This window comes from Capra hircus, chromosome 2 (genome assembly GCF_001704415.2).
Source record: "Capra hircus breed San Clemente chromosome 2, ASM170441v1, whole genome shotgun sequence".
NCBI lineage: Eukaryota > Metazoa > Chordata > Mammalia > Artiodactyla > Bovidae > Capra > Capra hircus.
The window spans coordinates 46,866,019-46,883,257 of NC_030809.1; the positions used below are offsets into that span (position 1 = coordinate 46,866,019).

General features: G+C 43.6%; 1 protein-coding gene across 2 annotated transcripts in view; it reads right to left on the reverse strand.

The window, feature by feature from the left end:
- SGO2 (shugoshin 2) overlaps positions 1-17,212 on the reverse strand; it is a 43,531-nt gene extending 26,319 nt beyond the window's left edge. Inside the window, exons 1-2 of one of the 2 annotated variants that reach the window (XM_018061151.1) lie at positions 17,026-17,120; positions 3,192-3,306 (exon numbers count right to left, since the gene is read on the reverse strand). Coding sequence is in view for 1 of the 2 variants with exons in the window: in XM_018061146.1 (XP_017916635.1) it covers positions 17,026-17,176 (151 nt within the window). In the remaining variant the exon portion in view is untranslated. Of the gene's footprint in view, positions 1-3,191; positions 3,307-17,025 lie in introns of both variants that reach the window. The other variant, XM_018061146.1, reaches the window with a different exon arrangement.

Consider the following 17,239-nt stretch of genomic DNA (forward strand, 5'->3'; position numbering starts at 1 on the left):
TCCTGCCCCCAATCCCTCCGAGCATCAGAGTCTTTTCCAATGAGTCAACTCTTCGCATGAGGTGGCCAAAGTACTGGAGCTTCAGCTTTAGCATCATTCCTTCCAAAGAAATCCCAGGGCTGATCTCCTTCAGAACGGACTGACCATTCAGGTATGACCTAAATAAAATCCCTTACGATTATACAGTGGAAGTGACATATCAATTAAAGGGATTAGATCTGATAGAGTGCATGAAGAACTATGGACAGAGGTTCATGATATTGTACAGGAGGCAGTGATTGAAACCATCCCCAAGAAAAAGAAATGCAAAAAGGCAAAATGGTTGTCTGAGGAGGTCTTACAAATAGCCAAGAAAAGAAGAGAAGTGAAAGGCAAAGGAGAAAAGGAAAGATATACCCATCTGAATGCAGGGTTCCAAAGAATAGCAAGGAGAGATAAGAAACCTTTCCTCAGTGATCAACGCAAAGAAATAGAGGAAAACAACAGAATGGGAAGGCCTAGGGATCTCTTCAAGAAAATTAGAGATACCAAGGGAACATTTCATGCAAAGTTGGGCACAATAAAGGACAAAAAAACGGTATGGGCCTAACAGAAGCAGAAGATACTAAGAAGAGGTGACAAGAATACACAGAAGAACTATACAAAAAAAGATCTTATGGCCCAGATAATCACGATGGTGTGATCACTCACCTAGAGCAAGACATCCTGGAGTCTGAAATCAAGTGGACCTCACGAAGCATCACTACGAACAAAGCTAGTGGAGGTGATGGAATTCCAGCTGAGTTTTTTCAAATCCTAAAAGATGATGCTATGAAAGTGCTGCACTCAATATGCCAGCAAATTTGGAAAACTCAGCAGTGGCTAAGGACTGGAAAAGGTCAGTTTTCATTCCAATCCCAAAGAAAGGCAATGCCAAAGAATGCACAAACTACTGCACAATTGCACTCATCTCACAGGCTAGCAAAGTAATGCTCAAAATTCTCCAAGCCAGGCTTCAGCAATACTTCATCTGAGAACTTCCAGATGTTCAAGCTGGATATAGAAAAGCCAGAGGAACCAGAGATCACATTGTCAACATCTGTTGGATCATGAAAAAAGCAAGAAGAGTTCCAGAAAAACATCTATTTCTGCTTTATTGACAATACCAAAGCCTCTGACTGTGTGGATCACAAGACTGTGGGAAATTCTTAAAGAGATCGGAAAACCAGACCACCTTAACTGCCTCCTGAGAAATGTGTATGCAGGTCAAGAAGCAACAATTAGAACCAGACATGGATCAACAGACTGGTTCAAACTGGGAAAGGAGTATGTCAAGACTGTATATTGTCACCCTACTTGTTTAACTTATATGCAAAGTACATCATGCTAAATGCCAGACTATGACGCACAAGCTGGAATTTAGATTGCATGGAGAAGTATCAATAACCTCAGATATGCAAATGACACCACCCTTACAGCAGAAAGCGAAGTTGAACTTAAGAGCCTCTTGATGAAAGTGAAAGAGGAGAGGGAAAATGTTAGTTTAAAACTCAACATTTAAAAACTAAGATCATAGCATCCGGTTGCATCACTTCATGGCAAACAGATGGGGAAACAATGGAAACTGTGAGAGACTATTTTTGGGCTCCAAAACACTGCCAATGGTGACTGCAGTCATGAAATTAAAAGACACTTGCTCCTTGGAAGAAAAGCTATGACCAACCTAGACAGCATAGTAAAAAGCAGAGACATTACTTTGCTGACAAAGGTCCGTCTAGTCAAAGCTATGGTTTTTCCAGTAGTCATGTATGGATGTGAGAGTTCGACTATTAAAGAAAGCTGAGCGCCGAAGAATTAATGCTTTTGAGCTGTGGTGTTGGAGAAGTCCCTTGGACTGCAAGGTGATCAAACCAGTCAATCCTAAAGGAAATCAGTCCTTAATATTCATTGGAAGCACTGAAGCTGAAGCTGAAGATCCAATACTTTGGCCTGCTGATGCAAAGAACTGACTCCTTGGAAAAGACCCTGATGCTGGAAAGACTGAAGTCAGGAAGAGAAGGGGAGTACAGAGGATGAGATGGTTGGATATCATCACCGACTAGATAGACATGAGTTTGAGTAAGCTCCGGGAGTTGGTGATGGATAGTGAAGCCTGGCGTGCTGCACTCCATGGGGTCGCAAAGAATCGAACACCACTGAACGACTGAACTGAACTGAAATATTTGCTCAGCAATTGGTAAAATCAAACTTTGCTTTCAGGAATTTTCTGGAATTTCCCCCAATCTTTTCCATCACTGATTCAGTTGGTTGAATGAGCAGATTCAGAACCAGGATGGATCACTGACTGTATTAAAAATAGTGGTTAGATGGTTTTCCAGTTCTGACATTTAGTGCCCCAGTCCTAATATTTCATAGCTATGTGATCCTAGCATCTCCAAGTCTCAATTTCCAGACTTAGACCATTATTTTAAAAATATAAATAAAGGCATCTCACTGTAGGCACTTAATGAGCCAATGCATATACAGTGCCTAGTATTGGACATAGCACACAACTCTCACTAACATTACCTATGTATTATTTCTCTGGCTAGCATCTCGGCTATCTTTAAAGCAGAGCTACTCGGTTCCACACCCAATTCTCCTGAGTTTAATTCCTCATGTAGAAAAATCACAGTCCATACTGCCTAGCGAAATCCTACCTGTACGGCAAGACCCTACCCAGTTCAAGTTCTAAGCTCTTCCCAGTCTTCTATCACCCTTTCGCCTTCAGTCAGCCTCCCTTCTACATCAGAGATCCAAAGGAGAGGGCTCCTCCGAGAACCTGGGTAAGCAGTCTCTTAACAGTCATTCAGCCTATTTACTGAGAGCTCACAGTGAGCCAGATATTGTTCTAAAAGCAGTAGAGTAGTCATAAGGACAGAAATCCCTTCCTGCCAGGAGCTGGCTTGTCGGCTGGCCTCCTCACAGAACCGAGCGCTCAATTCCCCAGGACACGAGGCAGCCACTCAGATACGACCCAGAGCCTTTCCCAAGAAGAAGCCCTTCGACTACGGAGCTTAAGTCGCGGATCCGGCGACCGGAGTGGGCGGGGCCGCGGGCGGCTCGGCAGACCAGAGACCGCGGAAGGCAGCGCGCAGAGCTTCGGCTCGGGAAAGAAATGGATACCGCCAGACGGGGGGACCCACATCAAATGTCATAGGCCACTAACTTACCGCTTTTTCAGGGTCGGGGGAACCAGCACCCAGCTCCCAAAGCCCGGCGTTCGCGGCCAGGGCTTGGGTTTAAACTCCGTAACCGTTAGCGTTCGCCGCACCAGCCAATCAGGTCCTGAGAAGGAGGCGCAAAGCAGCTTGGTTACCAGGAAGTGGGACGTGAAAGGGGTGGGACCTCGTCGTGAGCGACTGAAGGGGACGAGGCCAGGCAAGCCAGGGCCCACCCAGCATGGGTGCAAAGGGCTTCCTTAGACGCTGAGCTGGTACTGTTCGCTGTCTCCTAATGCGTTTAAGAAAAAGGAAACTCCTCTTTGACAAAACTAGGATTTTCAATCAGATGTTTAAAAGGCTTGGCAGCCACCTGAAGCCTGTTGGAAAGTTTTCGTTGTTTCTGACGCTACTGTAAAACTGCCTGCCCCCATTTTACCAGTTCTGCATCTTTGCAGTATGACGCCAGCAGGGTTATTTAGTTTCCACTTAAAAGCCCTCTCCATTTTTTCTTTTAACTTTTTGAGGGGAATGCAGCAAAGAAATTTGAAATGCTGCTGCTACTGCTAAGTCACTTCAGTCGTGTCCGACTCTGTGCGACCCCATAGATGGCAGCCCACCAGGCTCCGCCGTCCCTGGGATTCTCCAGGCAAGAATATTGGAGTGGGTTGCCATTTCCTTCTCCAATGCATGAAAGTGAAAGTGAAGTCGCTCAGTCATGTCCAACTCTTAGCGACCCCATGGACTGCAGCCTACCAGGCTCCTCTACCCATGGGATTTTCCAGGCAAGAGTACTGGAGTGGGGTGCCATTGCCTGGATCTCATTAATACTTAGTTCTTATACTAATGGTTTGTTTTAGCTAAATATACAAGAATGGCATTTTCCGTTATTCACAACGACAAAAGAATATGTATTATTCACTTTATGTTCCAGGTGAATTAGCTTAGTTTCCTTTCACAAGTGACTTTCATAATCTGGAAAAACTATACAGAGAATAAAACTTTCTCTTTGTATTGTATTAGTTTGAAAATGAAAATAGTTGGTTGAATCTAGGTTTTACCAGTTAATTATACAGTGATGTAGTCAACCTTATAGCCATGTCAATATTTTGTTCATTTGGAAACATTTGAGACTCACAACTTTTCATTTTACTTTATAGAATCTAGATAAATTATGCAAATAATTGTTTTGGATTAGATCTTTAATATATTTCAAGATCAGTCTCCAAAGATATCTAGCTGAGTCTTCTGTAAGCAGAAAAGCATTTACTGACTGGCCACCTGCTAAAATTACAGTGTATACTATAGTAAAAACTCCAATAGTGGTTTAAAATGAAATTGATTATAGAAATCTCTGCATATCTAGAGTTTAACTAGCACTATGTCTTGTGTACTCAGCTTGACACATTCAAGTCAGTTCAATTCAGTCGCTCAGTCATGTCTGACTCTTTGTGACTCAATGGACTGCAGCACGCCAGGCTTCCTTGTCCATCACCAATTCCCAGAGCTTGCTTAAATTCACACCATCCAACCATCTCATCCTCTGTTGTCCTCTTCTCTCCTGCCTTCAATCTTTCCCAGCATTAGGGTCTTTTCTAATGAGTCAGATCTTCTCATTAGGTGGCCAAAGAATTGAAGCTTCAGCATCAGTCTTTCCAATGAATAATCAGGACTGATTTCCTTTATGATTGACTGGTTTGATCTCCTTGCAGTCCAAAGGATGCTCAAGAGTCTTATCCAACACCACAGTTCGAAAGCATAAATTCTTCAATCCTACTCTCATATCCATACGTGACTACTGGAAAAACCATAGCTTTGACTAGATGGACCTTTGTTGGTAAAGTAATGTCTCTGCTTTTAACATGCTGTCTAGGTTGGTCATAGCTTTTCTTTCAAGGAGCAAGTGTCTTTTGATTTCATGGCTGCAGTCACCATCTGCAGTGATTTTGGAGGCCAAGAAAATAAAGTATCTGTTTCCATTGTTTCCTCACCTATTTGCCATGAAGTGATGCGACTGGATGCATGATCTTAGCTTTTTGAACTAAGTTAGCTTTTTCCCTCTCCTCTTTCATTTTCATCAAGAGGGTCTTTAGTTCCACTTCACTTTCTGCTGTAAGGGTGGTGTCATCTGCATATCTGAGGTTATTGATACTTCTCCATGCAATCTAGATTCCAGTGTGTGCTTCATAGTCTGGCATTTAGCATTATGTACTTTTCATATAAGTTAAATAAGCAGGGTGACAATATACAGCCTTGACGTACTCCTTTTCCAATTTGGAACTAGTCTGTTGATCCATGTCTGGTTCTAATTGTTGCTTCTTGACCTGCATACACATTTCTCAGGAGGCAGTTAAGGTGGTCTGGTTTTCCGATCTCTTTAAGAATTTCCCACAGTCTTGTGATCCACACAGTCAAAGGCTTTGGCATAGTCAATAAAGCAGAAATAGAACTGGAACTCTCTTGCTTTTTTGATGATCCAACAGATATTGGCAATTTGATCTCTGGTTCCTCTGCCTTTTCTAAATCCAGCTTGATTGAACATCTGGAAGTCCTTGGTTCATGTACTGGTGAAGCCTAGCTTGGATAATTTTGAGCATTACTTTGCTAGCCTGTGAGATGAGTGTAATTGTGTGATAATTTGAGCTTCTTTGGCATTGCCTTTCTTTGGATTGGAATGAAAACTGACCTTTTCCAGTCCTGTAGCCACTGCTGAGTTTTCCAAATTTGCTGGCATATTGAGTGCAGCACTTTCACAGCATCATCTTTTAAGCTCTGAAATAGCTCATCTGGAATTCCATAACTTCGACTAGCTTTGTTCGTAGTGATGCGTCCCAAGGCCCACTTGACTTTGCACTCCAGGATGTCTTGCTCTAGGTGAGTGATCACACCATCGTGGTTATCTGGCTCATTAAGATGTCTTTTGTATAGTTCTTCTGTGTATTCTTGTCACCTCTTCTTAGTATCTTCTGCTTCTGTTCGGCCCATACTGTTTCTGTCCGGCCCATACTGTTTCTGTCCTTTATTATCCCCAACTTTGAATGAAATGTTCCCTTGGTATCTCCAATTTTCTTGAAGAGATCCCTAGTCTTTCCCATCCTATTGTTTTCTGCTATTTCTTTGCATTGATCACTTATGAAGGCTTTCTTATCTCTCCTTGCTATTCTTTGGAACCCTGCATTCAGATGGGTATATCTTTCCTTTTCTCCTTTGCCTTTCACTTCTCTTCTTTTCTCAACTATTTGTAAGGCCTCCTCAAACAACTATTTTGCCTTTTTGCATTTCTATTTCTTGAGGATGGTTTTAATCACCACCTTCTCCTCCATCCATAGTTCTTCAGGCACTATATCAGATCTAATCTCTTGAATTGATTTGTCACTTCCACTGTATAATCATAAGGGATTTGATTTGGGTCATACCTGAATGGTTTAGTGGTTTTCCCTACTTTCTTCAATTTAAGTCTGAATTTGGCAATAAGGAGTTCATGATCTGAGGCACAGTCAGCTCCTGGTCTTGTTTTTGCTGACTGTATAGAGCTTCTCCATCTTTGGTGCAAAGAATATAATCAATATGATTTGCTTCAAAGAATATAATCAATCTGATTTTGGAATTGACCATCTGGTGATGTCCTTGCGTAGAGTCTTCTCTTGTGTTGTTGGAATAGGGTGCTTGTTATGACCAGTGCGTTCTCATGGCAAAATTTTGTTAGCCTTTACTCTTCTTAATTTTGTACTCCAAGGCCAAATTTGCCTGTTACTCCAGGTGTTTCTTGACTTCCTACTTTGCATTCCAGTCTCCTATGATTAAAAGGACATCTTTTTTTGGTGTTAGTTGTAGAAGTTCTTGTATGTCATCACAGAACCATTCAACTTCAGCTTCTTCAGCATTAGTGGGTGAGGCATAGACTTGGATTACTGTGATATTGAATGGTTTGCCTTGGAAAGGAACAGAGATCATTCTCTGACCCTGCCCATCAGAACAAGACCCAGATTCCCCTGCCCATGGCCCCACTCATCAGAATAAGACCCAGATTCCCTCACAGGCAGTCCCTCCCATCAGGAAGCTTCCACAAGCTCCTTATCCTTATCCATCAGAGAGCAGACAGAATGAAAACCACAATCACAGAAAACTAACCAAACTGGTCATATAGATCTCAGTTTTGTCTAACTCAATGAAACTATGAGCCATGTCGTGTAGGGCCACCCAAGATAGATGGGTCATGGTGGAGAGTTCTGATAAAACATAGTCCACTGGAGAAGGCAATGGCAAACCACTTCAGTATTTTTGCCTTGAGAACCCCATGAACAGTATGAAAAGGCAAAAAGATAGGACACTGAAAGATGAACTCCCCAGGTCAGAAGGTACCCAGTATGCTACTGGAGAAGAGTGGAAAAATAACTCCAGAAAAAATGAAGAGAGAGAGCCAAAGCAAAAACAACACCCGGTTGTGGATGTGACTGGCGATGGAAGTAATGCCCAGTGCTGGAAAGAACAATATTGCATAGGAACCTGGAGTGTTAGGTCTATGAATCAGGGTAAACTGGAAGTGGTCAATCAGGAGATGCCAAGAATGAACATTGACATTTTAGGAATAAGTGAACTAAAATGGACTAGAATGGGTGAGTTTAATTCAGATGACCATTATATCTACTACTGTGGGCAAAAATCCCTTAGAAGAAATGGAGTAGCCCTCACAGTCAACAAAAGAGTCCAAAATACTTGACACATTAAATGCTTAATATATGTTGCTGCTGCTGCTGCTGCTAAGTTGTTTCAGTTGTGTCCGACTCTGTGTGACCCCATAGACGGCAGCCCACCAGGCTCCCCTGTCCCTGGGATTCTCCAGGCAAGAACACTAGAATGGGTTGCCATTTCCTTCTCCAATGCATGAAAGTGAAAAGTGAAAGGGAAGTCACTCAGTCGTGTCCGACTCTTAGCGACCCCATGGACTGCAGCCTACCAGGCTCCTCCGTCCTTGGGATTTTCCAGGCAAGAGTACTGGAGTGGGGTGCCATTGCCTTCTCCTTATATGTACCTTATTTCACAGTTCAGAGAACATAATGAACCAAACGCTTTGTAAACTATAAAAAGCTCTTCAAAATGTAACTTCTTATGTGTGTGCATGCTAAATCGCTTCAGTTGTGTCCAACTCTTTGTGACCCTATGGACTGTAACCTGCCAAGCGCCTCTGTCCAATGGATTCTCCAGGCAAGAATACTGGAGTGGGTTGCCATGCCCTCCTCCAGGGGATCTTCCTGACCCAGGGATCGAATCCACATCTGTCTCCTGCATTTGCAGGCAGGTTCTTTATCACTAGCACCACCTGGGAAGCCCAAATTCTTATCATACACAACCATAAAGTCAAAAAGTATAATTGAAAGGGCTGAATTTAACCTGATCTTAGCTTGTTTTAGGGGCTTCCCTGGTGGCTCAGATGGTAAAGAATCTGCCTGCAATGTGGGAAATCTGGGTTTGCTCCCTTGGTTGGGAAGATCCTCTGGAAAAGGAAATGGAAACCACGCCAGTATTCTTGCCTGGAGAATTCCATGGACAGTACAGTCCATAGGGTCACAAAGAGTCGGATATGACTGAGCAACTAATACTTTCACTTTTACCTTGCTTTTAGGTCATTTGCCTCTTGGATGGAGACAAGTAGGTAGAACCATAAGCCCTGGACTAGGAGTGTGAAGATACAGTTAGTTGTATCTTGAACACACATTACCTTTGGGTTCTTTGTTGCAAGTTCCTATCCATAAAATAAACCAGTTAAATGAGCTCACAGTTGTGTTGTGGTACTCTTATGCAGAGGGCACTGATTTTCCTCCTCTCCCTCTATTTCAATTTTCATACTCATTGATTGCCTGATTTTCTCTTCCTAAGAGTAGATTCCAGTCCATTAGAATTTGATTGTACTGAAACCCTCCCCTGCCCTCCACCCAACACACACCAAAAAAGAAGACAGAGGGAAAGGGAGAAGAGGAAAGCTTCCTAACAAACAACAACAATGAACAATCCTCTTAAACATCTCAGCATTACTAAAACAAAAATCATCTAAGAAAAACAGTCCCTGAACAGGAGCACACTGCAAATCAATAAGCCAATAAAGGTGGAAATAATGTATGTGCATTTTATTAAGCTATCTGATCTCATAGTCTTTATCAGTCTGGCAGGTTGAAAAATTAACCTAAGCTGATAGAAGCAGTAAAGGACACTGGGTTATTTAAAGCATTTCTGGAGAGGATACAGCTACAAGCTTGGAAAACAGGCAGGAACAAGGGCTCTTGGCAGCAGACAGGACTCACCCACAGTCACAGCCTGTGAGGATGCTGCTGATCCTGCATGGCCAGCTGTGGCCTTGCACGCTGCTGTTGGGACCATTGCTTTCACTACCTCTGAGAAAAGTGGGCATACTGTATTGCAGTGCTCCCTATACCTGCCACTTGGCTTCACTAGCTCCTGTTGCTAGGCCTGGGGTGAGTGTACCTGACTGGTCCAGCTTGGATCTCAGGCTACAAATGCTACCTGCAAGGGAGTCCTGAACATGCAACCTGTATCGGGCACTGTTAGGTTTTTAGTGATAGGCCATCTCTGCCTCCTAGCTAGACTTAGAAGGGCATTTTGAACTGGGTAGCCAAAAGCATGACAAAAGGTTGTTTCAATATTTGGTACTACCTTACTGCTAAGCTAAGTCACTTTAGTCGTGTCCGACTCTGTGCGACCCCATAGACAGCAGCCCACCAGGCTCCCCCGTCCCTGGGATTCTCCAGGCAAGAACACTGGAGTGGGTTGCCATTTCCTTCTCCAATGCATGAAAGTGAACAGTGAAAGTGAAGTCTCTCAGCCGTGTCCAACTCTTAGCGACCCCACGGACTGCAGCCTACCAGCCTCCTCCGTCCATGGGATTTTCCAGGCAAGAGTACTGGAGTGGGATGCCATTGCCTTCTCCTACTACCTTACTACAATCACTATTTCTATCCTCATTAATGAAAAGACTTCCTGCTGTGCCAGGTGAGGGACAGGTAATAATTACAACAGCAGCAGATAACATTTACCAAGTGCTTACCATTTCCTAAGCCTTATGTTATGGAGAAGGCGATGGCACCCCACTCCAGTACTCTTGCCTGGAAAATCCCATGGACAGAGGAGCCTGGTAGGCTGCGGTCCATGGGGTTGTGAAGAGCCAGACATGACTGAGGGACTTCCCTTTCACTTTTCACTTTCATGCATTGGAGAAGGAAATGGCAACCCACTCCAGTGTTCTTGCCTGGAGAATCCCAGGGACGGGGGAGCCTGGTGGGCTGCCGTCTGTGGGGTCGCACAGAGTCGGACATGACTGAAATGACTTAGCAGTAGCAGCAGTAAGCCCTATGTCAAGCCCTTTATTTGCCTTTTAAATTCTCATAATGATCGCATGTGTAGTTATTATTATTTCCTTTTTATGGTTGAGGAAACTGAGGCACAGAATATATAAGTAACTTCTGTAAAGTTTAGTCCGTAGTGCAGCTGGCATTTAAACCCAGGCAGTCTGGCCTAAGCCTCTTTCTGAAAGAGCAAAACTGACTTGTCATCTGCCACTTTGGTTTCGAGGGATGATGTCCATCATGTGAATTTCACCAGGCCACCTGCTTGCCAGCCTCCTTTTTCTTCAGTATACATTTTTGGGGAGTCCCTTTTGGCATTATGCTAGAGGTAGAGGTGAATGGGTACAATGCGAAGATTATCCATTCCCATACATTTCCATAAGTAGAGGCTGGAGGTGATTTTAAACTATTTCTTTGGTTTAGGCAAGAACAGAGTGAGTGAGTGAAAGTCACTCAGTCATGCCTGAGTATTTGCGACCCCATGGACGGTGGCCCACTAGGCTCCTCTGTCCATGGAATTCTCCAGGCCAGATTACTGGAGTGGGTAGCTGTTCCCTTCTTAAGGGGATCTTCCCAATCCAGGGATCAAACCTAGGTATCCTGCATTGCAGGAGGATTCTTTACTGTCTAAACCACCAGGGAAACTCAGGGAAGGACAGGGAATATGGAATAGGAATACCAAGCATTCTTCTTTCTGATCTGGGTATGGGTATACATGGAAGGAGGCTTCCCTGAGGAAGGACAAACTACTCAGGGTTATGTTGGGCTACCATTTGTCCAGCTGCATAGCCTCTAGCAGTAGCTCTCACTGCACCTCTTTCACCTACACCTCGCTAATCCACATGCTGGGCCATATTGAGAGAGAGGGAGTGGGTGAGGGCAGTGTCTTCTTCCCAACCTCTATACTGTGCCTCCACAGGAAACTCCAAAAAGGTTCAAACATTTCTTTATTCAAGACTTCCAGTGATAAAGGCTTCCCTAGTGGCTCAGACAGTAAAGGATCTGCCTGCAGTGCAGGAGACCTGGATTCAGTTTCTGGGTTGGGAAGATCCCCTGGAGAAGGGAATGATCACTCACTCCAATATTCTTGCCTGGAGAACTCCATGGACAGAGGAGCCTGGGAGGCTACAGTCCATGGGGTCGCAAAGAGTCAGACATGACTGAGCAACTAACACTTGGGGTTTCCCAGGTGGCACTAGTAAAGAACCTGCCTGCCAACGCAGGAGATGTAAGAGACGCAGGTTTGATCCCTGGATTGGGAATATCCTCTGGAGAAGGAAAAGGCAACCCCCTCCAGTATCCTTACCTGGAGAATCCCACGGACAGATCCAAACCATACAAACTAGAGGTTTGGGGAAGGTTTGCAAAGTCAGCTGTTGTGGTCACTAGCTTTACCAACAGACTTATATTCACATGTACAGTCCAACAATGTGGGGGCCCTGAAGCCCACATCTCCAGTGTTCTCTCCACGCAGACATTTCCCTGGATCTCAAGAGGTCTCTGTCCCCACACTTCCTTATCTATACTCCTTCTCCCTTCTGCTCCTCACTGCAAATGCAAAGGAACAGCAGTTGTGGAAAACAATGAATTCTGCTGTTTTCAAGTCCCTTTGGGTTAACTATCCAAGTAGAAATGTCCAGCAGACACACAGGTATAAAACATGGAGCCTAGAAGAGATGTCTGGATTTGGGAGTCAGCAGTTAACAGTTATAGAAATTGTTGGAGTCAGTTAAGGAGGGAGAGTATGTGTAAGCACAAGGAGGGTAGAAGATAGAACCCTGGTGAGCATCAACACAGGGAGGAAAGATGAAAGGGCAACAAAAAAGGCAGTGAAGGGGAGGAGGAGGAGACATAGGCCTCATGGAGGAGCTCATTTCAAAGAGGACACAGCCACTTTGTCTTTTGCAACTGGAGATATGAGTGCAAACAGCCTCGGAGGTTAACAGTAAGGGTGCAGCACAGAGGATGCAGAGATGAGAGAGGAAACGATTCTTTGAGGATGAAGAGAGAAGTGACAATAGCTCCAGGGTACCCAGGGTAGAGGGATGGTTTGTGTTCTTTGTGTAGGCTGGAGGAAAGGTCAGTAGAAAGAGAGAACAGATGACAGGAAAGAAGTGAGTCGTGATGAAGCAGACTTCCATGGATGCTATGCCATGGGCTGAAGGGTTGCCTCTTCCTCTGAAGCAGGAAGAAAAGATGAAAGGCCTGATGTCATAGACATAGATGAGTATGAAAGCAAAAGAGCTTTGTAAGCTTTCAAATTCATACAAAAGTAGGACTATTAACTATCATTTTATTTAAAACATTTGCTTCCTTAAAAGGCCATCTCTACATTTAAAACAGTTTGATGCCTTAATTTAGTAAAAACTAAGGTCAGGGACATTAAACAAGAACCAAAACTTTCCCATCTCTGTAAACAGTTTCTCTAACAGAATGAAAGGAAATAGTTTGTGCCTAACACTCTCAGCTATTATCAAATCAACCATTATACAAAGTTAGGACCTCTTAAGGTACAATTAGTTATAGAAATAAATATAAAAAGCGCTGGTTTCAAACTGGGTTGCCAGCTGACTAAAGCACTGTAGAATTTGAGAGGGAAAAGGTAAATACTGTGGATTGCAGATTTCTCCCAAAGTAAAAATGTAGACAATGAACGTAAATAAACTCAAACAAATAGCGTCATCAAATCAAAATTTTCTCAGCCAAGGCAGGAGCCATAAGTAGCTAAATATTTATCTTAACAGTTGGCTATAGAAAACTTTGCTACATTCACCCTTAAAGCAAATATGAAATACTTTTCTCAGTTAAAGGACAACACATATTTCTCATTCTCAAAGACAGGAGACCTCACTGACCACAGGTGAACAGAAAGGCCCCTTGGAAGTCAAAGAGAAGTGATGTCAAGGGATGCTCTACCCATAGGCCTTTGCAAGAGAATTCATCTTGGCTAAGAGATATGCACACACATGGGAGAATCCTGAGACATGCTAAACATGGACTGTGAACAAGGCAAATAAAAATGATTAGCCAAAAGAAACCCCGGAAGAAATGCCCCATAACAGTAACTTAAAATGCCATGAGGGTACGACTCAGCAACTATCCCTCTGAGTCCACCTGTGTTTCTATCCACACATACTGTATACTTTGCCTCCAAATAAATATTGTACTTGTTTCACTACTTTCCATCTTCGTGGGAATTCTTTTCTCCAAAGCTGAAGGACCAGGGCCCTTGTCACTGACCGCTGGCCTAGCGGCGAAGATTTGGTGCTCTCACCACCGTGACCCAGCCCTAATCTCTGGCTGGGAACCCAAGTCCCGCTCTAAGCCATCGCAGGCTGAGGTCACCGGAGATCATTTCAAGGTGGATATTTAATTCTCTTTGGAGTTTCTGTTGTAGTTTTTTTTTTTTTTCTTTTCTGCTTTGGGGTAGTTTTTTTTTTCGGGGGGAGCACTTTTTATTAGTTGAAGTTGTCTTGTTTTCTGTTTTCTTCTTGTAACAGTTTTGTGTATATTTACTCAGTTGTCATCTATTCATTTCAAAGATTTTTGAAAGTTTTTTCTTACTGGATGGTTCTTATGTGTATATGCATCTATGCACGTGTGTATGAGTGATATGGGCTAAAGTGAAAGTGTTAGTTGCTCAGTCGTGTCCTACTCTTTGAGACTCCACGGACTGTAGCCCACCAGGCTCCTCTGTCCATGGAATTCTCCAGGTAAGAATATTGGAGTGGGTTGCCATTTCCTTCTCCAGGAGATCTTCCCAACCCAGGGATCAAAACCAGGTCTCCTGCATGGCAGGTGAACTCTTTACCATCTGAGCCACCAGGGAAGCTCATGGACTTATGGGCTAATGATTACATATTTTCATAGCTTTGGATCTCTTTTTTTCTTACTTGACCCTAAAATTTCCTTTTGCTTCTTTTCTTCTTCACCAGATTCCAAAAGGGGCCTCTCCATTCTTTTTTTACCTTCTATTCCAGAAGCAAGGGTTTTACACACTGTCCCCTTGAAGTACGTCCATCTTCACTTTTTAAAAACATATGCAAGTGTTTTGATTAACCAGGGTTCTTTCCCCGTATCTTAGCACAAAAGTGGACTTTCTCCTTTTTGTGGTTATCTTAGACCAATCATACAACCACCAGTAGTCTTCTATTCTATGCATTTTCTCTGTACTGTTCCTTATTTCTGTGTAAGTTTGCAGCAGGAGAAGGGGCACAGCTTGCTGAGATTTGGTGTTTATTTTTCTACTTCCAGATAATCTGAAGTTTGGGCATTCTCTTTTAGTTATGCAGATGACATGGGTTTTGTGCAGTTTTGTTATCTATTTTGTGTTCAGTTTTATGGACAATGAGTTCAGATTTACGCTGCAATGGCTGCTATTATCTTGGCTGTTCAGGAATTCTACCCCTAGCGTTATTTTGATAGAAGTGTGGTGATGCTAGTGGTAAAGAAGCCACCTGCCAATGCAAGAGACTTTAGAGATGCAGGTTAGATCCCTGGATCAGGAAGATCCCCTGGAGGAGGGCATGGCAACCCACGTCCGTATTCCTGCTGGAGAACCCCACAGACAGAGGACCCTGGCAGGCTACAGTCCATAGGGATGCAGAATCGGACACAACTGAAGTGACTTAGCACACATGCACCTGCCCTCTGCACCAGAAATTTTTAAAAGAAAAACAATGCAATTCACTCAGGTTTTGCAAATAAAGGAGCAACTAGACCCCTCATTCTCTTTCCAATACTTTGTCCTGGCTTGGAGGAAGAGGGTTGCTTATGGTTTGGGAATCTTTTCCTGAAGGATGAACATAAAGTTATTTACTTCTCAAACATGACAAGTCCCTATCTTTCCCATTCCAGGAAGAGCCAGAAGAGGAGGGTAGTCTTGAGTCTGATCAGGTCTGTGACTCAGGCTCTTCCTATCTCCCTTCTCCTCAAGCTCCTATGCATCAGAGCTAGGATTGTCCTTTACTTCTGGGAGAGCTGGTGGAGGGAATAGTCACCCAAAGGCTTTCCTAATGCTTGGGTTCCTTGTAAGACCTGCCCATTCACTCTGTTTACCATAGAATTGGGAGCAGCCAGAGGGTGACCTCAATAACTACTGAGGCCATCCAATACTGCTAAATATCTGAATTTTGGCTTTCACTCTGAACTAACAGAACATTAGGACTGTTCTCATCATGGTTCACATCCCTGTCTACCTTAATCCTCCCAGTAATTGCAAACCCTCAAGTTGTCCACTGTTACCTGAGCTTCTGTTCCCATATTGCCAGTATGTCCATCACTCTGAGCCAATCCCCCACTCTTTCCATTCCTCTCAAACACTTCCACTGAGCCCTTTAAAATTCCCTTTTTTAAAATGTCCCATCTTTTTTTTTTTTAATGAGAGTTCTCTGCTTCTCGTGTCTGTTTCTCCCATTTGAACAAAAGTAGGCAAATTCTGACCCATGGGTAGCCCATACTCTACGAACGGTTTTTACATATTTAATGGTTTTTGAAATATTCAAGAATATTTCATGACACATGAAAATTACATGAAATTCAAATTTCAGTATCCATAAATAACACTGGAACAGAGTCACTGTCATTCGTTTATGTATTATCTATGGCTGCTTTAACACTACAACAGCAAAGTTGAGTAGTTATGTATGGCCCACAAAGCCAAAAATATCTACAGACAAGGTCTTCTGACAACTGCACTAGAATGGAAATGCCATGAGACACTAGGTCAGGGACACTGATCAGGGACATTGTTTAGTCCTTCACTTCCAGGGCCTACTTCATAGTTCTGTTGTTGTTCAGTTGCCCAGTCGTGTCTGACTCTTTGCAACCCCATGGATGGCAGCAAGCCAGGCCTCCCTGTCCCTCACCATCTCTTGGAGTTTGCCCAAGTTCAGGTCCACTGCACCCTGGACACAACAACGGACAATATTTTATTGAGTGTTAGTTAACTAGTTTGTAGCTAGCACTCAATACTTACAGGTTGAACAAACCTTCTCCCTCTCCTGCATACTATCAATATCTGAGGGGTAGGTGGGCTTATCTCACGCTTATTCTCTTCTAAGACCCGGTTAGAAAAATTAGGAACCAATTATTATTGAGTCCGGGAAAGTACTTTGAGAATAGTACTGTGTTTTATCCGTTTTGAAATACCCAGCAAAGTCTGTTCCACAAGTTAGACTGCAGTTGGAAACCAAAAGCACTCTTGGGGGTATTGTTAAGGGAAAATTAGTGCATACAAAGGATTTAGAAGAACCTCAGGGGTACAGAAGTATTCAATAAATGTTTGCTCCTGCCTCAGTGTTCCTTTCTGTAACAGGAATAATACAGGACTGTCATACAGCTAATTTAAACAAGAACGCTCTGTGTGAAACAGCTTTGTAAGCCATAAACACCATCCAAAAGCACAAACATTCCACTGCTTGGCATGGCATTGAGCAGCCCAGTTAGGTGAGAAAACCTAACTCAGCCTCTTACCACTATGAACTGACCCTGGACGACTGCAATTTCGGCTTTGTTTTCTTCAAGTGTAAAAGTAGCCTCTGAACGGTCAAGATCGTTCCTCGGGCATCCAGCCTGCGTCTCCGTCCAGTGACCTTTCTTTTCCCGGCAGGATAGGGAGACCAGGTGACCTCCCACCATCCCCTCCGCAGCCTCCTCTGCGGCGGCTGAGGGGCGGGGCGCTGGAGGGGCGCGCCGAGGCGT